This window comes from Meleagris gallopavo, chromosome Z (assembly GCF_905368555.1).
Source record: "Meleagris gallopavo chromosome Z, MGAL_WU_HG_1.1, whole genome shotgun sequence".
NCBI classification, from domain to species: domain Eukaryota; kingdom Metazoa; phylum Chordata; class Aves; order Galliformes; family Phasianidae; genus Meleagris; species Meleagris gallopavo.
Window position 1 is genome coordinate 72,802,139 of NC_139435.1, and position 25,253 is coordinate 72,827,391.

The 25,253-nt window shown below is 37.9% G+C and overlaps 1 protein-coding gene across 4 annotated transcripts in view; it reads right to left on the reverse strand.

Moving 5' to 3' along the window:
• COMMD10 (COMM domain containing 10) overlaps positions 1–25,253 on the reverse strand; it is a 100,329-nt gene that overhangs the window by 62,656 nt on the left and 12,420 nt on the right. For 2 of the 4 annotated variants that reach the window (XM_085212597.1, XM_085212598.1), the window contains exon 5: positions 21,601–21,711. In XM_085212597.1, coding sequence (XP_085068723.1) covers positions 21,601–21,711 — 111 coding nt within the window. Of the gene's footprint in view, positions 1–16,696; positions 16,777–17,537; positions 17,602–21,600; positions 21,712–25,253 lie in introns of all 4 variants that reach the window. The other 2 variants (XR_014880280.1, XR_014880279.1) reach the window with 2 other exon arrangements.

The following is a 25,253-nucleotide window of genomic DNA, read 5'->3' on the forward strand; positions in this document are numbered from 1 at the left end:
CAGCTGTAGTATTTCATTAAGGAAAGAAAAGTATCTGCGTGCGTCCTCCAGCAATGCACTTCAGGAGATTTTAACAAGTTTATGTAACCGAAGCTGAGGAGGACACAATAAGGGGGTAAACAACAGAGAACTGCTTTTCTTGAGGCGGTACTGCATGCAATTATTCCACTCAATGCACTACGCATATGGCTTTGCAGGGAAGTAAAGTTATATTTGGGTATCTCCACCGCATATGCAACTGTTGCTGCAACTTCCTTCTGATGTATGGCTCCTTGATAGTGAAAGTGTATTAAAAAATAGTTGTTCACTCAGAAAATGGTTAATTTCAACCTAACAGTCCGCACATTATTCTCATGTAAACTTCCCTTAACTATGTATTCTTTTTCTGAGCACTAATACTTCATGAAACGCAGGGGCTTACCTCCCCTAAGTACCAATTAATACTACCTCCTGGTAGTAAAACAGTATTCCTACAGACAGCTATTACATCGCCTCCACAAACACATGTGGATTTCATACTGTGCTCATAATAACTGCTGCACTGATGAAGCTTTATTTCCCTGTTTCATTTCTGCAAAAGGGCCAAAATGTATTCTGGGAATGAATATAAATGTCAATTATTAAAACCAGTGTTCCAAACACAGACTTCAGATTACTCAAGTAATCTGAATTACAAAACCTAGCTTCCCAAAATGCAAATGAATTATTCTGAACTAAACGTAACACCAAGGAAAAAAAAAGAAAAAAAAAAGAATTTTAATTATCCATGAAGCATATTTCTTTCTGCTCCCTGTCATTTGCCTGATTAGGCCAGTCCTTCAAAATGACATGGGTGAAGAGCAGAGGGCATGTGAAATTTTTATGGCTTTTCCAAAGCCATGGGTGTCACGGACATGATGAAATAAATCAGGCCAGTGCTGGGACAATGGAACACAAGGAAGAATTAATTAATCTCTTGATCTTAAAAAAACACATATATAAATAAAGTACACAAGCTTTTTGCTTTCAAAGTAAGCTATTCTCAGATGACCATGTTATACATTAGGTTGACTCAGATTAAAAATTATGCCCATTTGCTCATTTATGTCACAAGGTACCAGTACCTCTACACTTCTACACAAAGCTCAAACAAAGTCTGTATGTTTGTTGTGCTGCTGCAGCCACAAACGGGTAGAACAAAACTGGGAAAGGAATGCATTGTGGTAATTTCAGGACTAGCACAGCTCAATCCCTTATCAACCTCTTCCTTCACTTTTCTGTACAGCCTGTTTTTACGTAACACAGCCACACTGATGTAAATCTGAAGTTTCTCTTACACTGTTTCTGACTGTGCCATTACGACCATAATTGTCAAAAACCCACTCACCTACCAGTGTGCTGTGAGTGTTACGTTTGTTTTGCCAAATAAAACACAAAGGAGTAAATTGCAATAATACAGTCCAGACGTGTAGAGTGGTTACAGCACAAAACTAGAAGAGAATAAAAGAACACTTGGCTCTCTTCCTTTGAGCTCTTGACAGTGTCTCAGACATACTTCTTTTCTGTTTCAGAGTGAGTATCTGATAACATTAAATAGCTCAGATTTCAATGTATATAACACACTATAAATACCCTTGTTCCTCTCTGCTGAGAAGAGCCAGAATTAAGAAATCCTGCAGCCCAGTAGACAGTGCTTGGACTGTGTTCCTGAATTCACCATCAAACTGCTGCGGAACCTTTGGCTGATGTTCTACCTCCACGCACACGAGTCTGTTTCAGGTTAAAGAATTCAAATATTTCTCTTTTGTTGTAAAGCAATTTATTAATATAAATTTCATACTAAAAACAGTACACGAGAATTCCAGGCTTTACTCAAAAAAACATTCTATTAAAAACAATTCCACTAACTCGGAACTGCCTGCTACTGAATAGGTTGCTACACCTAGAAAACCTGTCCTGCCTTTGAGAGCACTGTCAGAAATAAAACGGATGTCCAGATCCCTGCTTCACTGCAGAGACTTCATCACAACAAACAAAGGGTTAATTTTGTATTTTCAATACCTTTCAGCAGTCTAATTTAAGAAGTGGATCAATAAAATAGACAATATCTCAGAGGGTCAGGGGCACATATTAGAAGCAACTGGTAAGAAGTTCCAGAGCACGATATTTTCCTTTAAATAAATCATAATTTTTACATCAAATAAGTGAAGAAATCAACTGTGCTATTATTCCTGCTATGTTCTACAATAACCACAACATATTTTATCAGTAGTGCACACTGCAAGCTAGGACACAGTTATATGTGAAACTAAGCAGCAACTTGCACTGAGAGAACACCACTACTCAAATAAGAAAAAACATCCCAGCAAAACCCTGTTTCCAGACTTAGCCTAAAGATAATTAATACCAAAGCTATGTTTTAAAAAAAAAAGCTTTTTACAAGCCTTTTAAACTTACTACATTTAGCAGCACAACATTTTATAATGTTCTTTCTGTTCCTTCCACCTTATGAAATCTAAATGTGAATTCTGTCTAATAGTTGGCTTGTGCAGTGTGGTTTTACAAATCTTCATACTGTAGTTGGTATCAAAAACAACCATATATGCACAAGACTGCAGTCTGTACACTGTTAAACCCTTCCTAGCAGGCAGCCCAGCCTCTTCGTTCTCAGTCACCATTTGACACAAAGCAAGAAGTTTTTAAAAAATCATGAATTTCAGACCTTCTCAGGAAAATTACTCATGTAAGTTACCTATCATGGTAATGTATTTTTTGAATGCAGAACAATGGAGATTTTAGAAACAAGTTTGCAGGAAGTTAAAGTCAGCATGTAAAATGTTACACTTTTAATCATATTTGTTCTGCTAATTGATTTTAAGATATACTATCCATTACACTGTAGAATGTGAGGACAGATTACAGATTCAAAGAAAAAAGATTTGCTTTGAAATAGCACTCTGCTTACAAAAGAAAATGAACTACAGAATCACAGATTCACAGAACAGCCAGGGTTGGAAGGGACCTCAAGGATCATGAAGCTCCAACCCCCCCTGCCACATGCAGGGCCACCAACCTCCCCATTTAATACTACACCAGGCTGCCCAGGGCCCCATCCAATCTGGGCCTTGAACACCTCCAGGGACGGGGCATCCACAGCCTCTCTGGGCAGCTGTTCCAGCACCTCACCACTCTCTCTGTAAAGGATTTCCCCCTCACACCCAACCTCAATCTTCCCTCCCTCAACTTCAAACCATTTCCCCTTGCCCTGCAGTTATCAACCCTTTCAAAGAGTTGATTCCCCTCCTGTCTGTAGGCTCCCTGTAGGCACTGACAGGCTGCAATGAGGTCACCCCGCAGCCTTCTTTTCTCCAGGCCGAAACAAGCCCAGCTCCCTCAGCCTGTCTTCATAGGGGAGGTGCTCCAGCCCCCTGATCATCTTTGTGGCTCTCCTCTGGACCCTCTCCAACAGCTCCCTGTCTTTCTTATACTGGGGGCTCCAGATCTGGATACAGATAGGGTCTCACAAGAGCAGAGTAGAGGGGGACAATCACCTCACTGTCCCTGCTGGCCATCCCTCTTTTGATGGAGCCCAGGATACCACTTGCCTTCCGAGCCACAAGGGCGCACTGCTGGCTCATGTTCAGTTTTTCATCTATCAAGACCCCCAGGTCCTTCTCTGCATGGCTGCTCTCAAGAACCGCTCCTTCCAGTCTGTATGGGTGCCTGGGATTCCTCCGGCCCAAGTGCAAAACTCTGCACTTTGCCATGTTGAACCTCATCAGGTTCACCCAGGCCCACCTTTCCAGCCTCTCGAGGTCCCTCTGAATGGCATCCCTTCCTTCCACCATGTCAACTGCACCACTCAGCTTGGTGTCGTCAGCAAACTTGCTGAGGGTGCACTCGATTCTGTTATCAATGTCATTGATAAAGATGTTAAAGAGCACCGCTCCCAAGACAGAGCCCTGCGGGACGCCACTTGTTACCGGCCTCCACCTGGTCATAGAGCCACTGATGACCACCCTCTGTCTGCGGCCTTTCAACCAGTTTCTTATCCATCGAGCGGTCCACCCATCAAATCCACATCCATCCAATTTGGAATTAAGGATGTGGTGGGGGACCATGTCAAAGGCCTTGCTCAAGTTCAGGCCTTCCCCTTGTCCACCAATGCTGTCACTCCATCATAGAAGGCCACCAGATTGGTGAAGCATGACCTTCCCCTGGTGAAGCCGTGCTGGCTGTCTCGGATCACACACTCATTCCTCATGTGATCAGGTATGTCATCCAGGATGATCTGTTCCATGATCTTTCTAGGCACTGAAGTCAGACTCACCAGCCTGTAGATCCCAGGGTCCTCCCTGCTCCCTTTCTTCTAAGTGGGAGTTTGAACTGTACTATTACTCTTAAAATAAACCAAGACAATAATCATAAAAATGACTAGAGGTGTGAATCCAAGACCCAAAATATTTTCTGCCCGACAAGTTCTAAGCAGAGCAACTGCAATCACAAATATTTGCACACGTGCTATTTTCATGTAGTATTAAACAAGAAACACCACAAAATTTAGACTCCAGACACAGTGCTACAATTGCTTTTCATTCTTTATTTCATTCACTGGTTTTATTCTATTTTATTACTTTCATTCTCATGAAATAGCTCCTTATTGTTCATGTTTCATGTAATTAAGATTATGCCAGGTTACACTAACCACAGCAGTACTAATTAATGCTTGACATAGGGCCCAAGTCTGGCAGGCTAAGAAGAACTCATTACTTTTTCCACTTTCCAGAAGGGACTGAATACTTTTAATGGAAACCAATTTCACTGAAAGACCGATCTGCAATCCTATAGCACTTTTGTACAACTCCAGGAAAGTAGCATTTCTAATGAAAGTTCAGTTGAACAATTTAACACATTAACCAAAATGGAAAATTTAACAAATCGCCTCAGAACTCTGTTTTTCAGAAAGGGCTGAAATGGGACGAGGTCATTTGGCCCAACCATCTCCAACCCTTGTTCAAGCCTTAACAGTTTCCCAGAACACATCTACTTCTAATATCTTATTTAACAGCAGCTCCCTGTGAAAACTTACATCTTTTTTAAACATCCCAACCATAGGACCACAAAAACTGTTCCTTCCAAATTTAACTTATCCATTTTCAGTGATGTTTTTGGTTTTCTTCCCTGCAACTTGAAAACCTAATTTAAAATGTTAGTTACATGTACTGAAGTCCTTTTGATAACAATAACCATCATCTCCCACCAGAATCTCTGTGTTTCAGCTGCGGTTGTATTACTTTTTATCTTTTTGCAACTCTCTCGTATCCTCTTTCTATACATCACAAGCAACATCTTTTATTGCTGTGATTTCCTTAGCTTGATTCCCATAAATTATTCGTTGAGAAAACAAAGTGGTAAGCTAATTCCTGCAGCTCAAGTCAGGTTATGCTCCTCAGCCTTTCATTTCCTGTCTCAGTCAATTCCATGCATTCCCTGTCAGTCTTGATCCTTTAATAAAAACTATTTTGACAATTTTATCTTGTTCATTACTAATATGTATAATATCTACTCCAAATTTCTTCCATATTGGTATTTCTACAATTTCTCCTCCCTATCCTATTTTTCCCCCTCTCAATTTCTTACCTTTGTAATTTTATACCTGGTAAATTTTAGTTTTATGTATATCACTTACAAATCAAACTCTTTATACTGTATTCTTCAGTTCATGACCAGACAACAACAAAAAAGATTTTAAAAACAGCTACAGAACCAAGAGATAAGCTCACCAGCTTTACAAGGATGCTTTATACAAAAAAATTCTTCCTGACTCTGAACTGCTTGGGGTAGAGATTGTATTATTTAAAGACTGAACATATGAACAACACAACTAATAACAGAAGAAGAATGTAATCAAATTCACTTCAGATAAACATGTACGAATCTGACTGATTAAAAAAAAAGTTTGGCAATTTCCTGGTTTTTAAATTACAAATTCTTGAAATACATAATTCCCCTCATCTCACTGGTTTTATTAACAAGAAAAGCAAATTCATCAACCTAAATAAATTCCACATTAGTCATTCCAATAAACAATGTATGTTTTAGACCTTACCAACAATCTTCCTGGTCTTTGTATGTTAACTGTGAGCCCTTCTTAAATGAGGGTGTACATTTATCTACAGCTGTGAATCAAAATGCTAGCCTTAAATTGACTGCAAGATCTGGGACAGGACATTCCATCTGGAAAGCATGAGTCCAGTGATTATGAAAGAGAAGTTAAGAAGTTAACAACAGTTAAGAAAAGGAGTTTAAAGCTGTACTTTGGTACATCACAGCATTCCAATTTGCAAGTACCTGCATACCACAGTCCACTTCCCTCTATAAGTGCATTCTTTATTGGGCTCCCTCCACTTGAAACTGAAACAATCACGATTTCTAGTGAACCTTCATGTATAATGGTTTTACTCCATTTTCTTATTCTGGTTTGCTCTGTCACTTCATAAACATTACACTGGCAGAATCAAAGGAGTAGTGAATTTTATTTTGCAGTCTTTCTTCCACCTACTGCAGAATGACAAAATGGTTAAGATTAGAAGGGCCCCCTAAAGTCATCTGGTCCATCCTCCTTGCTCAAGCAGGGAGACCTAAATCAGATGGAAATTAAACGTTTGGGGTTTCTATGGATCTAAATGAAGAATAAACACATTTCTCAACAGCTAGAAGAAAAAAGGGTTTGAGGGTGATTTTTTTGGGGGGGGATGGTTGGAGGTGTTTTGTTTTCTTTTTAATGTTTTTATCATACCTGCTTATCTCTCCAGTCAGCTTAATGCTTTTGTGTTGGCTTCAAAGGACAGACACCTGACAAGTGACATAAATGTTTTGGACTTTTTTCATCTAAATAGATATCACAGTTATGCAGTACTAAGGTTTAGAGCCTGTATCAGTAACTTCAGGATAAACTAATCTCAAACATTCTGATAAGAATTATAACAAGAAAAGCCAAAGAAATTCAACCCTATGCTGTGCTGTGCTCTATATCAGCGAAGCCTGTTCCAAATGCCAGTTTTCACCCTTCTCATGCTCTCTTTTCTGAAGTTTTTCCTGCTCCTTTCCAAACTGATTTCTAGGGTCCGCACAGACAGCAGCCAGAGTAACAAAACAAAAACAGATTTTATTATTGTTTACGCATCACAAAACTTGTTAAGGTAGATAAATAGACAGGGATTTTGTTACAATCAGAAAAAAAAAGCTGCAAAAATCCTTTTGGCCATCTCACCTACCTTTCTGCTTGCACGTTACTATATTCTAGCTTATACTCTCTGCAATGGTTTTCTGTACACAACACATCTTCCTGGGTGGATCTGGGGTGGGAGGGGTCAAGACAGATGGGATGAGAATCAGCCACCACTTTCTCCATTATTTGATATCCCACCTTCAGAAGACTACACAGCTGGCTCCTCGTACCAGGCTTGGGGGTACAAGGAAACCCAACCACTTTTCACTTCTCAGGTGCATTATTTCAGCAGTTGGATCAGCTCTCCACAGTTCCCAAAAGGACTATTTCCTCCTTGCTTCATTGTTTAATGACTTCAAGGCCTGACCTTAAATAATAATGTTTATACCCAATGTTTGTGCAAAAATGCAGCACTTCTGTTAGTAACGATCAGCAAAAATGAATCAGTAATTTTTAAAATAGTTTAAGTCAATTAAATATGAAAGGAATTTTGTGGAACAAAGCACGTTTCTCTAGGCAATGACTTTCCCCTTGACAAATTCCAAACCCAGTACTTGATATTCAGTAAAGATGTCAGAAATATTTTAAGAAAACTTACAAAGAGTATTTTAATGCAAGAATAAGAATTAGAGGCCTATCACAGAGAAAGAGGGACACCATATAATTACAAACCTTTTACAAACTCTTATTTCCAAAAAGCCAAAAGGTAACTTAATTTTCTCAAGCTGTGAGGAAATACAAATGTATTAACATTGTTTGTACACATTGGCCAGGTTGGATGGGGCCCTGGGCAGCCTGGTTTGGAATTAAATGGGGAGGTTGGTGGCCTTGCATGTGGCAGGGGGATTGGAGCTTCATGATGCTTGAGGCCCCTTCCAACCCTGGCCATTCTATGATTCTATACACTTAACACATTTCCCTCCCACATAAGTAAGCATTTCACATTTTTTATTTAAAGACACATACTATAGTAACAGTATTTTGTTTCTGTGCTGCAAAGTTTTTTGGTTTTTGTGTGTTTTTGTATTTTCGCAGACTAACTTTTGCTTAACCTACAATTTTTATTTTTTTTTACTTTAGTTAAAAAAAAAAAAGCTATTTACTGAAAGCATATTACCAAATTGCTTCAGAATAACTGCAGGAAAAACTTAACATCAATTTTTTTTTTTTTTTCAGTTATCTGAAAATATGATGGCATAGAGAGGCAGCAGCCTCTGTAGTCTGCAAGAATTCTGAGGATCTTAAAGATAGTCACATTAACAAAAACATTCAAGTTTTGGGGTTGTTTTTTTTTTTTGTTGTTTTTTGTTTTTTTAAAGGAGGGAAACAAGGGCTTAGGCTTAGAATGAGCGAGAATGCACTTTCATTTACAACCCAATGCCTCATTACGGCACTTGTTATAGTATCGTAGCTCTCATGTTTCATGCTGACAAACTTATTTCATCTATTTATCCATCCAGAACAGATATGCAACATGGCATTTTTAAAGATTTTTGTTACACCCTTCTTCTGCCTTATTTCCAGAGCTCTTTTTAATATATGCTCACCCTTTGATCACATTCCCTCAGTTAAATGTGTCTCGGTTTTCTCTTCAAAAAGCAGTAAAAATGAGTGTACTGTGCTCTAGATAAATGTAACACACCTCAGTCTTAAAAATCAAAGATGGCTCCAAGATCTTCTTGATTCACTCCAGGCCACAGGAGAGCATAACTGCAGTTAAAATGGTAATGTGAATTTTAAAATTAAAAAAATAATAATAATAAAATTATGCTATATGTGAATTTAAGAGCTCTTCAAAATGACTTCTCTGATACTAGGTTGAGAAGAAAACACTGTGTCATGTATCATTCTCATAGAGCACTGCTGTCTGCATGCTAACCATTCTCAGCTGCACCAGAAAGACTCTGCTGGCACAACTCAACTTCAGTCTGTAACAGTTCACTGCTCCTCTCTTGTTGTTGATTTCCCTTACTGCTTCAACCACCCCATATTTGTTGCACGCACTTTGGTTCTTTGTTATACCACTCTCCATCAGACATATCTATACCAGACTAAATCAGTTTGCCTGGCTACAGGACTTTTCACAAAGTCAATGCATTTTAGCAGGAAATCTCTCTGGCCACAGCTGCTGCAGCAAAGCAGTTCTGAAAATGTTCAGCATTATATGTTTCTGTCTGTACAGTGTTTGAAATGCAAGTGTATTTGGAAAGAAATAGTACTAATTTCAACACCAAGAACTGGCTACTCTTGGAGAGCTGCAGAGATACTCACAGAGCTGGAGTACCTCTCCTATGAAAAAACATTGAGGGAGTTGGGCTTGTTTGGCTTGGAGAAAAGATGTCTTCAGGGTGACCTCACAACAGCTCTCCCATACTTAGAGAAAGCTTACAACCATGAGTGAGAGTGACAGTCTAATAGTGATAGCACAGGGGAAATGAACTTAAATAGGAGAGATTTAGGTTAGATGTTAGGGGAAAACTGTATTCTGAGGGTGGTGAGTTGCTGGAACAGGCTTCTGAGAGACCTTCTGGATGCCCCATCCCTGGAGATGTTCAAGGCCAGGTCAGGTGGGGCTCTACACAGCTTGATCTGGTGGGTGGCCACCCTGCCCATGGCAGCATGGTGGGATCCAAACCATTCTATGATTCCAAGATTTATCTCACTAACTGCAAGACAGCTTACTTTTCATCCAACAGTCTCTTTTTCTAAACCTGAAACGTGTTTAGAAACAGCAAGCTAAAAGGCTCAGTCAGGAATATCCTGAATGTTAGCTTCTAAAAGTACAAGTGATAGGAATATACTGCCATACAAGAACTATGAAGCTGTCTAAACATTATCTAAAATCTGCCTTGCAGTAATACCACACTACACTATTCTTACACTACCTTTAGCAGCAGAAGATAAGCTACAGTACAAGAAGGTCTGAAAAACAAAGGAAAATAAATAATTGTAACAATATATTAATCAATCATTATTCAAAAAGATAAGTGACAATGAAAAAATGAAGTGATACCGGTTGTATGAAGAGTGTATTTGAAAATGTATATATTAGAGCTTCTGGAATCTATAAGAAGTCTTTGACAGGGAACATTAAGTGTTTGTTTCTGTGGAAATGGTGCAATAGAAAAGAGGAAGGAAAAAGGAAAAGTAAAGAGGCAAAATGATCTAGAAATAAGGGAAAACAGCTTAGGATCTTTTTGCCTGCTGTAAGAGGGCTTCTCTTAATCTACATATACATTTCTTCCAGCCTTGAAATTTCAACTTCAAATCAGCCTTCTCCTCTTAAGTGCTCTAAGTCTTCAACCCTTTTCCTTTCCAGCTATCATTTCAGATGTCTGCATTAAATATTTTAATATTTATTATTTTAATATTTTAAATTAAATATTTTAAGGTTTATGCCCTTGTATTTGGGTATTTATTTTGAAGGGCATGCAGTCAGATTTTGAAACTCCTTTATTTAGGATTCATTAGGAAGAGGAAGACAACACACAGCTGAACTCCTCTGTGCAGCTAATGTATTCCGTACTCAGTTCCACACTGAAGAACTCTAAGACATCTAACTCCTCAGTGGGCAGACTCCTATCATACTGCATCAGAAAGCTTGAACTTGGGATTTTGCTATGCCAACACAGTGAGCAATATCTTTCTGCATCTCATGAAGGAAGCAAGTGCGCACATAAGTGCTGAATCATGCATTGCAGAATTACCTTGGTAATCTTTTTAAGATCATCCAGTCCAATCGTCCACCTACCACCAATATTCTCCCACTAAACCACATCCCTTAGTAAAGTACCTACCTCAAAAAATAAATTCACAGACCAGAGCTGCCTACAGATCTGGTCCCTGCAAACTTGCTCTGCTGTCAGATTCTGAATCTCATGACTTACCCTCAAGTACATTTTCCAACTCTCTTTCTGTTGATGCTGGGAAATAGGGCACAAAAATAATCTACGCTCTTCAACCTTCTTTAAAACTCTTCTCCCTGTATTTTTGCACAAGTGGTAATCCAAAAAGCCTTCAATCAGTTGTTATTGAAAAACTCAGTGACTGATCCTGACACTCGTAAGGAAAGAAAGCATTCAGAAACACGTCTATAAAGCAATGCTCAAAAAATTTTCATTTTGTAGAGGGCCGAAAGATTCATGCCCTTATACTGAGAACTCTATAAGCTCACTTAGAAAGCATCACAATACAATTTTCTTTTCCATTTGACCAACCAGTATGGTTCTGTCTCATGAGGTGACTGAACAGCTTAGTTACTCTGACTACATATTTACAAGTTCAGAAACGTAGCTTTAGGGGTCAGGAAAAGCCAGCAGTTTCATTTCATGCATACATTTCAAGCTAGACAAGCACGTTTATTATTTTTTTGGTATATTTTTGTATTGCAATTACATTACTACAAGGCTTCAAAATGTATTCTTAGTATATCTATCTCCTTACGGAAAAAAATTATTTCCCTATTCCCCTTGAAATCTCTTTCTATTACTGCTTTGCTTGCAAGTGTGCATTCCTAGAAATATGTTACTTCATTAGTAGTGATTTCATAAGAGTCACAGTGAACAAGATTTTCACAGGAGCTGTAGGCCACGCTGCGGGCTGTGGTTTTCCTGTAAAAGCAGTCATATTTCATGTATATTATCTAGAGAAAAAGGTCACTTGCATAGCAGCTTTTGAAATTAGCTAAACGCTCATATAAAGCCAAAAGACACAAGTTTAGATGCCACATCATTCCAGACTCCTCTCATTTACAAACAACAGAAAAAAAGGGTGAAAATTGCTGCCCTTGTGTATGATAGAGGTGATGACCTGCCCTCTTCCACCCAAAGCATGACTGGAAAAGGAGTCACAGCCTTGTTAGACACCTGTGCAATGTCAAATTCACAGTGTTGATCCTGTTTGACAGCAAATACTGTGTGTTTATTCCCTTAAGCAGGACAGATGTTAGCAACACAGGAGATGCTCATTCTGTAATCTTTCACAAATATGCACATTACTTCTCTAGGAAATCCAATTTGAGAAGTTTGCACATTGACAAAAAGTTAGCTAAAATAACGGGAAAGCATTGAGCCAAAAAAAGAAATGTGGATTTGCCTAGTAGCTGCCCTCGCCATCCTTTCACTCCCAAACAGCCCTTTCAAATCCTGGTGTTAATACAGTTAAGAAGAAAATACGTGCACACGTGTTATCCAAGAACACATTAGAGGGACAGCAAAGATATAGGAAAAGCAACGAGATGCAGCATCTGCACAGCTCTGCAATGTGCAGAAGTGTATGTGCAAACTTGGCTGATTTATGCCAGAAGGTTTTGCCATCTCCTTGGAGCTGCATTGTAAAATACTTGAATGGAATTCATAATTTTCCAACCTGAATTGAAATTTCATGCACAATGTCCCCACTTTGTCATAATGTACAGACACTTTGTTGAAATGCTTCAAACAGCAGACTTTTGGTTTCTGTAGCAAGCACTATGATGGAAAGGATGAAAGAAAAATTCTATAAGGAAAATATGGCCGAGTACTTATATTTTGAAGCAGAATCTCAATTATTTAGTTTCATACTGACAAAAGCACTCAAGGCACTGCACAATTAAGGCCCAAGCCTGTGAATTTAGCAACACCAATTCTGCAATGGAAGTGAAGACAGCTGCTCCCAGTGTAACTCACTGGCCCCCAGGACAAGGAAATCCCCACTGTCTCTTCCATAGGTCATATAAGTTCCAGATGCAGCAGACAGCTCACCTGATAGTCCACACTTCAGCAACGAAATGCAGACCCTCAAGCTGATGTTGGTTTTCCTGCACGTAAAATTGTTAATTAAAATGAAGCTCTGTATGGTCATTCCAGTGCTCATTCTCTGATGGCAAGTTAGAGTTTGATGGAGAAGACAGAAAACAAGTTGGAAAAAAATATCAAAATCTCCTACATTTAACATGTAAGAAAGTTGAGGAGCAAGTGAAATCAACTTTGCTAAGCATTCTCAGATTTTACAACTTATTTAAAACTGAATTATTCACCAAATTTTAATCCTTTCGGCCCAGCTTTACTTTTCTGCTTTTGAAACTATAAAAGTAAGATGATATTTGTGTAACATCATTTATTTTATAACTTCATTTATTTATAACTTCTGTCAGTTACAACAGACACCCTATAGCAGATAAGAACAGTCAGGAAGATTTCAAAGGCATGTCATTATAGTCAGTTCTACAGCGGACTGCCAGCAAATACGCAATGGAGATCTACAATTTAATTGTCAACTCTGGCCTGTACAAAGCAGACATCACACACAACGTCAGCGTGAGGACTTCCTTAACTGCATTTGATGTTGAAACTGGTTATTTGGTCAGGACACACAGTCAAGTGCTTTCTAGGAAAATCAATTAATATTCAGACTCAATAGGCAAAAGAAAAAGCTTTACAAAATGAAGGAAACAAAGCAACTAGGACAACTACTACAGAAGATCAAGGAAGTTATCTGATATTGTCAGGAGGAATTAAAAAAAAAACCAACTGGTGACTGATTAAAATGACTCATTTGATGTGAATTAGGGTTGCTGGCTTTTTTTTTTCCCAAAGCAAAAGTTAACCCCTAGTTAGCATGACACCCAGCAAGAAAACAAGTGCTTGAAATAATAAGGAACTTAAATAAATGTCTATTTGTTTAAGATGTTATTAGTTAAAATGTCAGACTGCAGCTAGGCTTTTCAAAAGCTGCATAAACAACATAAGATAGACAGAGGCTGAGTGACTGCTTCATGCCTGTTGTGCCTTCCTGTACATTATTACCCTTCACTGCATGATAGGCTGAAAAATTCTATCACCTAAACAAAATTATCACAGTTTCCAATCTAATCCACATGTTTAATGCTCAGGAGTGGAAAATATATATATACAACTCAGGACACAACTGTGAAGTATAACAAAATCTCACAAAAGTCAAGATGTTATACGTGGGATGCTGTTAAGAAGACAACAAAGAAGCTCGTGAAGGTATGCTTTTTTGGTGAACTAATCAAAGAGGCAGATGAAATACTGCAGAAAACAAGAAAATAAAACCCTTTGTCAGTTTTCTTCAGCAGTTCACGCCTAATTTAGTAAAGTCACTAACTTAGCTTTTGTTGGAGCATCCCCCCAGAAATGCACTTCTGTGTCGCAGCTATAGAAGTTGGAAGCATAGTCAAGCTACAGTAAACAACTTCAAATAAAACAATCTGCATATACATAGCAATTACTTTTAACACCTTCATTTTACGTGTTGCTTTTCTTTAAGTAAAGGCTTTCTAATTTCTGAGGGTAACACAAACACAGTAGACCTAGCAGAAAAGGAGTCAATATGAGAGTGCCTCCTCTGTTTCCACCTGGGAAGGACTACTCCTAAACTACCATTACAGTAACACGAAGCAAAGAGACTGGTTGTACCCTGAGTACCTGTGCAGTAAAAAAAAAAAAAAAGCACAACAAAACCAACAAGAAATAATGGCAATTGCAGAAGACAATACTGTCCCTTCCAACAAGCTCTGAAGGCATCCACCTCACAGGAGAGCCAGATACAAGGATATAAAACACTGCTGGCTCTATACAATGTGAAGTATTTTGAAGCATTTTCTCAGCACCACTGAGAAAACACACATGAAAATCCTTTTTTTCCTCTTTTTTTTTTTTAATTAAATAAAAATACTCCCATGTCTCTCACGACTTATCTTCTTTAGAACCCCTCAAAGGAAAAATAAAGGGTTAACAGACAGCAATACTTTATATAAGCCTGTCCAAGTTGCAACTGCTGAACAGTAACAAGTTGATCATTTTAAATATGGAAGAACTGAGAAACTGAATACAGAACTAAGCAGCATTTCCAGTCTCACCCAGAAAAGATACCACCACATTTAGAGGTCTGCAGAGCTTCCCAACGCTACATTATACTTAAAAAAACCTCCAACTTTTATAAAGAACCTATTCCACCTCTTCACAGCTTGAGTAATTGCTAAGTAGTACAAAAGACAACTACTCCTATCCAATTTTAATGCCACAAAATTTTGCTCATTTGATTTACTAATATCTAAATGCTTCATGACCCCTGAAATTACTGCCTTTTGAAACTTCAGAAAAAACGTTGATTCTTCTACATTTGAAAACAGAAGAATTCTCTGTAAATATCTGTGTTAGAAAGCTGGTGACATGGAGATTACATGTTTTCTTCCCCTGCCTCACCTCCATTTGAAGTAGGCAACAGTAAACACTGCTGTCACAGAGGACATAAGCAGAACAGTTATTTTCATAAAAGAGAGCCCTGTTGATAGAGAAAGGTCAACTTTTACATTATTTTCCTACCGTAATGTCAGAAGAACCAGGCACAGGGCAGGTGCCACATTTTAGCAGATTTGAGAAAATGAAGACACAGCCTATGGGCATTGAGGCAGTGAGGGATTAGTACTGAAGGTACTGCAAAAGCACTGCAGAACTACAGGCAAAACATGGTTATTTTCCACCTTAAATTTAAACTCCGTCTGACAATGCAGTGGGTCAATATTTATGCCACTTTTCAGCTCCTCAATTGGACTGACAATGGTGAAGCTACACATTTATGCACAATTCAGTATAATATATACTCCTGTACAAAAGAATTAAGAGTACCAACTATAAATGGACATTGTTTCATGACACTGTCAACAGTGACCAAGTTTTTCTTTAACCCCGTGACAAAAACATATATGGACAGAGTTGTAAGAGTATTTTAGTGGAAACGGAGCATTTGCAGAGGCTGTTATCAGTTACAGGGTTTGTAAATTCATGTGTTATGGATTTTATTCATAAATTTTGTCTACTGCCAGGCAAAACATAAGGATACTGTAGAAATGCCTGTAAAGGGATCTTCACTATAAGCTAGATAATTCAATCATTTAAGATCACAAATGGAACTCGATAATTAACTACATGCTGCACTACAGTTGCCAGAGGTGAGCACGTATTGCAGGAGTCACACCACCCCATAGATGGCTTCTAGGTAAAATGCCATACTACCCACAGCTTATGAGATATAGGTTATTCAGCCTTCCATTTTGTGCTGGTAGGAAAACAAAAGCTCTTTCGACAGCTTGAAAATTCAGGATGTCTTCAGTTTTTCCTCTAATTAAATGAATTTGATCAAGGATAATAGATAAATGAGAAATGGCCCAATGCAAGAATTGCTGTGCATTGCAAGTTTGGAATTTCAGGCTTTAAAGATTGAGCAAAGACACTTCTAACAGCTTTCTGTAGTGACATGACAGCCTGGAAGCAAGTTATAAATTCCAAGCTCATTTTTCTGAGCTGTTCCGCATGCCCAAGATTTTACAACCATTATCACCACAGCTCCTAGAAATATGAAGACGTCTCCCAGTATTCTGAAACCTTGTCCTAAGGAAGCTTCTGCTTTCTTATCAGTAGAAGTATTCATTAGATTTTAGTTCTCAGAACAAAATTGCTTCCTGGCCAAAAGCAGCCATCTTACTTGTATACAGAAGTTCAGAAAGACTGTGACCAGGACCATGTTATCTGAAGCCATCTAGACCTTCACTTATCTCCTCTCAACTGGAATGAAAAAAAAAAACAAAACAAAACAAAACCCTTGACTCTCACCCTCAAACATTTTTGCATGCAGACAGTAACCTGTCCTACTTATCTTTTTGGCAATTGCTAGAGACTTGCAAATCTGCATTACATGAACACTAAATTCAAGTCAAGTATGTACATGCAAGCTTCCTTGTTTGCTGAGAAAGAAAGGGGTAATACCTTAATCAGAACAGAAAACGGCTGATGAACACAAGAAGCAAGTCACAACTTAGTGTTTGCAATTCATCATAGTGCCTCCAACACCACTGAGTCTTTTAATTGCACCCCCCCCATACACACTCCCTTTTTTTCCCCCCCCCAAAACATGACAAATTATTTCTCTATTCTGGAAAAAAAAAAATGTATCTAAATGCATTCATACTGAAAGCAGAGGCCTGAGAAGAATAAATGCTGGGAACACATCAATGTACAGATGCTCAGTGCAGTTCCTCCTGCCTCCTGAGTGGAAATGTGCCACTCTGCCAACATTGCTCCCTATCAGAATGAAAAGGGTTAAATTGAGGGGGAAAGGGAAGCACCATTGTGCTTCCTTAAAGCATCCATCAAAAGTGCAGGTCCTGCCTGTATGCTATACAGGCTGCACTGAATCTACTGCCTGAGCTGATGGATAGGCCTAGCTCAACTGGAAGAAAAGCTCTGCTTCTCATCTACTCTGCTTTGCTGTTAAAGATGAGGAAAACACTCAATGACAAGCTTAGAAAAATAAGCAGCATACTTACTGAAGTCAACAGAGCAATACATCTAAGGCCCAGAGTTGTTCACAGTCCTGACTGCACAGAAAGTCTGTTAAAACAAGGGGATAAAAAAAAAAAAAGAGAGAGAGAAAACTGGGGCCTCTCACTTCAGAAAGTAAAAAAAAAATTTAAGATGGCCAAATTTTCATATCCTCTGCTGAACAAATATCTATTATAATTTCAGTTTCAACTGCAAACCTCATTTTGATTTTCAATAAACAGTTGCAAAGGAAAAAGAAATAGTTTCAAAGATTTCCAGTCATTTTCTCTTTTTAGAGCATCCAGAGATTTAAGAGAAATTAAAATGAAATTAAAATATTACTGTAAGCATTTGAATTTATACCATGTGCCTTGCGTCAGAAGTTCTGCATTGGCAGATTTAATAAAGCAGCACTTTTATAATTTTTGTCTTGCACTGGCACACAAAACATCACAACATTCTTCAGATGTCAGAATAAAGAAGAAATACAATAAACAGTAATGAACTCTCAGAAGGAATCTATTCATAGCATTCCCACTCAAAGGAAAAATAACTCCCTCAAAGACAGGCTATCAGGAAGTCCTTAATGGTTAAAAAGGGAACTGTACACAAAAATAAAGAAGAGGGAAAAAAAGAAAAGAGCAATACCTTCCATAGGAAAAAACTGTAATTAAATTTGAGAATTTAATGAAACCTGTTTACAAAAAAGACCTGAGAGACAACACTAGGCAACAATAGTTAATTTATCCTAACAACTTTCAAGCATAAATGCTAACTATACATCACTTGTAGAAATACACAGTAATGAATATCTTACATGATGAAGTATCTTACTTCATATTCCTAATGAACAAGTACAGCAGCACACACTCTTATGTTTCTCTGGGAAGTTATTCTGCACAGATAATGTGACATTTCTGAAGCCCACAGACCTTTTCTACTAGCTCTGCCACAATTTTTGTATACGGCTTCTGTGGCTATGGGGAATTGCTCCAGCTGCTCAGAAAACTCTTTCCTAGATGGCCGAGGGAATTGCTGTATTAACAGTGGGAAAGAACATACAACTGTGTGTCTACACAGATAATTATTAAACAAACCACTGGGACAAACAGAGATGCTAATACACACAGCACTTACTTTTCTGGATCAGTCTTTGTTTGCAAATCTACATCATAATTGGTACATATTATCAGGATTAATCTCTACGCCCTCTACAGGCTACTTCACCCTACAGCCAAAAAATGATTCTGCTAGTGCTGCAGCTCAACAACAAACTTGAAACCTAATTTCACAGTCAAAGAGAACAGTCACACACATTGAAAAGCAAACACACCAGTTTGCAAGTGGCTATTTCTAAATGTTCTCTTCACTTGGTTAAATGTAAGAATGGAAACAAAAGCAACTTCCCTATCATACCAGCCTGTTTTATGTGTCTACTTCACAGAAATTCCATTTTCTCAGATTTAGAAATGCTATTAAACATTACAAATTCTGAATTGTTGTAGTTAAGCGCTGTTAACTGCATTTTTAATCACAGCTTGCTTTTTTCTCTTCCTCATACCAGATTTCTGGGCAGCCTGGTCTGGTGGTTAGCAACTGCACATAGAAGAGGGGCTGAAACTAGATGATCACTGTGGCACTTTTCAACCCAGGCCACTCTATGATTCAATGATTTTTAATCAACAGTTTATAATCACAGAACAACTTGGTTTGGGAAGCAGGGTTTTGCAGCTCCCCTGATCCAACTCCCCCTGCAGCAGGGCTGGATGCACACTTGGGTCAGACTGTCATCACCCCACAACTCCAGCTATGCAGCCTCTCATTCCAGTGCTTAAACACCCCTATGATGGCAGCCTCTGTATGACATATGTAAAACGTACATTAGATCCAAAGCAAAATGAATCCAACATCCAAGTATAAACAAACAGCAAACTTTTACAATCAAGATGGTCTTTAGAAAGTATCACATGATCTGTGACAATTACTACTAATCACAAGCAGAGTGTTTACTGAGCAATGAAAGTGTAACCAGCAGCTTAAGTCATTCTGAAAGAAACAAAGTCCAACTTTGTTATGAATTCCAAAATTGTAATACCTGTAGCTCTTCTGTTTTTCATTTGAAGCTGACAAAATATGCATGAGATACCCATCTCAAATACTGGATCCTCTGACTCATTACATGAAGCTCAAATATCATCAGTATATCCACACATTTTCTGATCAACACTACTGGAAAAATAATTTAGTACCTATTTTAGATGTCAGGTTCTGACAAAAAATAGTCTAAACAGTCTTTAATTGTAGTAGTCATTAACATATTAATATAAATTACTTTCAATTAGTAGAAATAGTAGCAAGTTTCATTTACTTTGCTCAGTAGTTTTTTAAACAGGTTTTAATTACGTAAGTTGACAGGACAAACCTCTACTGTTATATACAGACTAGAAATGTAAACCCTCAGTGCCTTCTACAACTACTACCTTCAGAACTGATTCTGAGTATTATCTGAAAACAGAGCTGGAAATCTGTGACAAAGAGCACTACTGCCCCCTAATGAGCCAACCCCACAAAAGCACTTCTACAACAGCATTTTCCTTTACATTTGAGAAAAAAAATGACATTATTCTAACCATGAGTGATTTTATAAAAAAAGGTTTTTGCAAAATGAAGACAATCATTATGCTCATGCAAATTTTTTGTTCAAAAGGCACATACTTAGGTCTAGTGAGAAAAATGAAAATAAGTATCTAGTATTACAGATTTCCAGTTAATACTCCATGCACAAAAGCATCACAGTGATACCAAAACACCACACAAAAAAAAAATAAATCAATCATCTTCAACTCTTCTGTTTATGGGTACATATTATCCAATTTTAAACTTGCTCTCTATCAGAATGTAATCAATCACCCAAAACAAATCAACAGTTACCTTCATAACAGATATATTAGAATTTTAGTCTCTGAAACATATTTCATCAGCAGGATTCTTTTCATGTTGCACTGTTCTGTCTAAAAGCCAGGTACAAGCCTACTTTAGGCTTGTAAGTATTGAAAATTAATTCTGACATCAGTATCTAGTGACACTCACAAAAATAAATCAAATAAAAGAATCCACTTGCCAAATTCTGTTCATAAAGGAAATAAGTGAACTCTCTCTGCCACATCTTGGAATGGAAACCACATCTTTCTCGTGTTGTTGTAACTACGGTCACAGACTTGACCCTCTATGCAGAGCTCCTCAACACAGCTTGGGCATAAAATATTGTCTGGCTCCTGGATGTACTTTTCAAAAAAACAGACTGCAGTGAACTCTATTGAAAGTCCTGACAAAAAGCAGAAATACAAGCTGTGTATTCTCTTGTATTCCATCACACCTCAGGAATTCCACTTGCATTAATAAAATTACCTCAATTTAAATGCAACACAAAAGCTGAATTTCTGATTTTTCTCCTCTTTTGTACTGACTGTTCCATTGCTTAACAGTCTGAGAGACACCACAGAAGGCTCCAAGTAATGTACCTTAGCAAGATACAATAAATAAATCAATCACTAAAAATTTTGAATATAAGGCTTTACTTCACAATCTCCAAACACTGGCTTTCTGTGGCTTTGGACCACTGTCATCATTCATATAAATACATTATTAGCAAAAAAAGGCTAGGAGTGACAAGTGGTATCTTAAGTGACTAGTCATGGTTCAGTGCAGCAAGAAGCTGAGCAGTAATTCCAAGGAGTATCAATCACAAGTTGAATCTAGGTATCTGGTAGTATATTTTACAGATCCAATATAGCCACATTTCATAACATTTTTCCATGATGCCACAGCCCACAGTTGCTAACACACAGTTGCTAGCTGTAAGCTCCACAATCTACTTAATGTATATGCTACTGCATCAGCACTTCACAATTCCAAATCTTAATCATTTAAGAGAGTGTTATTTCACAAAATGTAGAAACACTGGAGAGAGACTAATTATTATCACGAGTTCCAACTGATGCCTCAGAACTTCTAACATAAAGTTGTCATCACAGTTCATTCCAGCTTTGTCAAACACATTTGTCCTACCTTTGAATCTTCATTGCTCACACCCAGCTCCAGCACAGCTCGAGGAGATTTCAGCTTTGCTTGCGTGGATGCAGACATTTGAAGATTAAGCTGCCAACCAATTGTTTCAAGCTATAAAACACAAACATAGATTAGAATCATATAGTACAGAAGCACTGGGAGGTCAACTTACAGCATCCTTCAATGGTTTGTTAATGAAAGTCATGCTCTACAAGTAAGTATTAAGCACTCTTACAGAATACACATCCTGTAAATTCTCCAGGACTCCAATTAGTGTTTGCTTCTACCTCTTGCCAAACTTACCAGTTAAAACTGCCTGTGGCCTTCACAAATAAAAGTAACTTCAAATACCTCAGATGTGCTGGATCTAATCCATAAAACAAAAGGAAGTACTCGAACTAAGACGCATTCTTCTTCCTTGCAAAGTTCATCTAAGTAGAACATTCAATTTCATATTTTCTTTTGTTTTACAGAAAATTAATAAATTTCCAGTAACTTGTAAACTACTTAAGAATGGTAATCTCTTAACCAACAGATTTATTGCATGTACTACCACATATGAAAGTTTACAACAAAAAATAATTCTGGGCTGCTTTTTAACATGTTTCTACCAAAAAGCTAAGAAGTTGAGTAACTGCACATCAACAAACATCAGCATTTGAGTACAAAGCTCCTCAAAAAACACATTCCAAAATACTTTTTAATCTTTAAATGGAAGTGACACTCAAAAATTACTGGAGTTATAGTGCACACAAAGCATATACGAACAGAACTACAAGCCCACCAGGAAATAATCTACCTAGCCTTCTTCAATCTTCAAAAGTAAAAATACAAAGTCTTACCACCTGGCAAGTTAATCGACATACAAGTTTTTCAGTCTACTCTCTCCTTTCTGCTAGTAAATACTGCAGCTCACTTTTATTGTTACTAAGACAGCCACTTTTGTTAACCCCTTTCCAGCCCAATATTCAGTATGTGCCCTGTTCTCCTGCAGTGACAGTAATCTCTGGACGAAAGACAGGACAGAAAATGAAAAGCAGCACAGTGGTCTGAGTTCACAGCTGAATAGCAGCCATAACTCCCTTTCTGTTAGTGCTTTACTTTACCAGCACTTTGTTTCCCACAGTCATTTTTATTTCTGGTTTAAAAACAGTTGCAGGAGAATGGGTTTTGATTAACAGATAATATTCTGCCTAAAATTTCAAAATGACCTGCCTATATACTTTCTTGAAATATGATGTAATGTGTATTTGACGTGGTCACATTTACCTAAACATTCAGCATTCTGAAATGTCAATTAGTCTTCTGAGAGCAGGGACATGTTGCTGCATGATATTTATGTCAAGGCACAGTATTTGGATGCCACGAAGTACATATTTTAAGGGCAATTTCATCAAAAGATGAAAGAAATTTATTCTCACTTCTAATACAAAACTACATAAAACAAATATTGGGAGAGACTACAAAGTGCCAGCATCTTAGATAACACTGACACATTATGCAAGAAGTATGTACTAGGGGAGAACAATTTCTCCAGAACTAACAGGGAATTGAAACTATGTTTTTAGCTTTTTCTTTTCATAATTTCTAAGCAGCAGTTTAGAAATATGCAAGCTACCTTGTCACTGCAACATTAAACACTGTTGAAAATGCACTGTTTCACTCTGTAAGCTCTCAGTTGGTATCTCTGACAATTATCTAATCAGAAGGTTGTGTTCAGGAAAGAAAAAACAACTGGTGCAGGCTGGAAAACAAGGAAGGGAAAAAAGGTAGATAGTAAATAAAAATATGAGTAAGCACAAATGAAAATCCCCATGAAACCACCGCAAAAGATTCAGAGCAACAGAGATATGACAATGCTTCCCACTTGTATTTCTTTTCTGCCTGGGCTTCTGAAGATATCATAATAGACAAGGCTAATGAGCACAGAAGAACTTAGGAACAACACCCTGCCCTCCAATGGTTAGTATTAGCCACAAAAAAAGCTCAACAAGCAGTGCATTCCCTATAAACATACTGCATCTCTTTGGCCACCTATGCCTGTGCCAGGGACAGATCCACAACAGCTAGCTGTCAGTTACTGAATGTAAGAGCATCTGACTCTTCATCTTCCATTTCTGACTGCCCACACACATCACTACAAATGAAAACTGAAACACAGAAGAAATTCAAGTGATCTGATAAATATAACAAGTTTCTACATTGGCTGTCTAACATGAAAATACTTCTCCTTTCTTAATTATATATGGATATGTATCTTCAACTATTTAATGACAAATCAAATAGATGTTCACTGGCAAAAGATTTCAGGCTAAGGATATCAAGGAGAAAACAATCCACCTTGCAAAAAAATAGTCTATCAGAATCAATGCCTTCAGAGTGAGAAACCAATATTCAAAACAGGCAACTTCAGAACTGACAGCTGAAGAAAAGAGTCTAAGAATCAACCTTAACATTGTTAAGGACTTTAATTTGGGAAAGGAATGTAAGTGGAAGTAATGAGAAAAAAAAAAAAAGGAGAACTTTAAGTGGAAGCAGAATTACAGAGAAGATCATTCCTGTACTTCCAATTTCTGACATTCTAAACTTCTGGAGTGGAGCCAGTATTTTTAAGGATAGAGTGTGTAAAGCTGTTTGAATACTTGTATTTCAGGGAGAAAAAAGGATATTTTTCAATTTTGAGCTTTTGAGATATCCTGAAATAACTTCTCCTGCCTTTCTCTGCACCCACGAAGACTTCTAATTTTAAACTGGAAACTCGAATTTTTATATAAAAATTACTTGCTTCTAGAGGGAGAAGCTTTAAGAAGGTCAAACAGTATCACCACAAATAATTACGGAGATGGCAAAAAAAAAAAAAAATCAGCATTGCTACCATCAAAACTCACTGATGTGGCCCAAACACTTCACTTCTTGGCATTACTGCCCTAAGGTTCCTCGCGTTACTCTTGGTAAAATGTTTAAAAACCAACTACGTGATTGTTCAGTTTGTTTTGTGCTGTGATATTTGAAGAATTATACTGAACAGTGCTCTCCATTGCTATACGAAAGGAAAATATTAATTGTCTGTTGGCTTTTAGTTTTTGTTTGACTTTTTTTTTTTAAAGAACAACCAAAACTCCCAATAACACGTGCCTTTCAAGACAGCAAACAATTTCCATTAGCCTAAAGCTGTCAAGGGCCTCTCGAAACTTGAGTGATTTGTATTGATGAGAATTTTAAAAAAAAACTGTTCTTGCTGTCTGCAGTAAGAATCGAGAGCCTGTAAGAGCAACCTTTAAAGTAACTGATCACACTTGAGATTAAGAAGAAAGGTGTTCTAACAAACCTGTGGTGTGATGCTACGCCTTTTTCACCCAGTTCATAAGGCACCAACCAGTACAGTCCAATCGGCTTCCAGTGATATCATTACTAACCCGAGCACAACTGAAAATAAATCTTGATTTTCCTTCTGGAAACCCAAGTCTTGGCACAGATCTGAGCACTTCTAACAGTACTGTTTCTTCTGTGGCCTTAGCAATGCTGAAGGATTTGATTAACAAGGAGATCTGTGGTTACAAGCAGCTTCACGTGGCACAGAATGCAGCTTTTAAATTGCATAGATGAAAACACGTCTCCTTACACTGAGTCCATACTCAGCCCATTCAGCATAG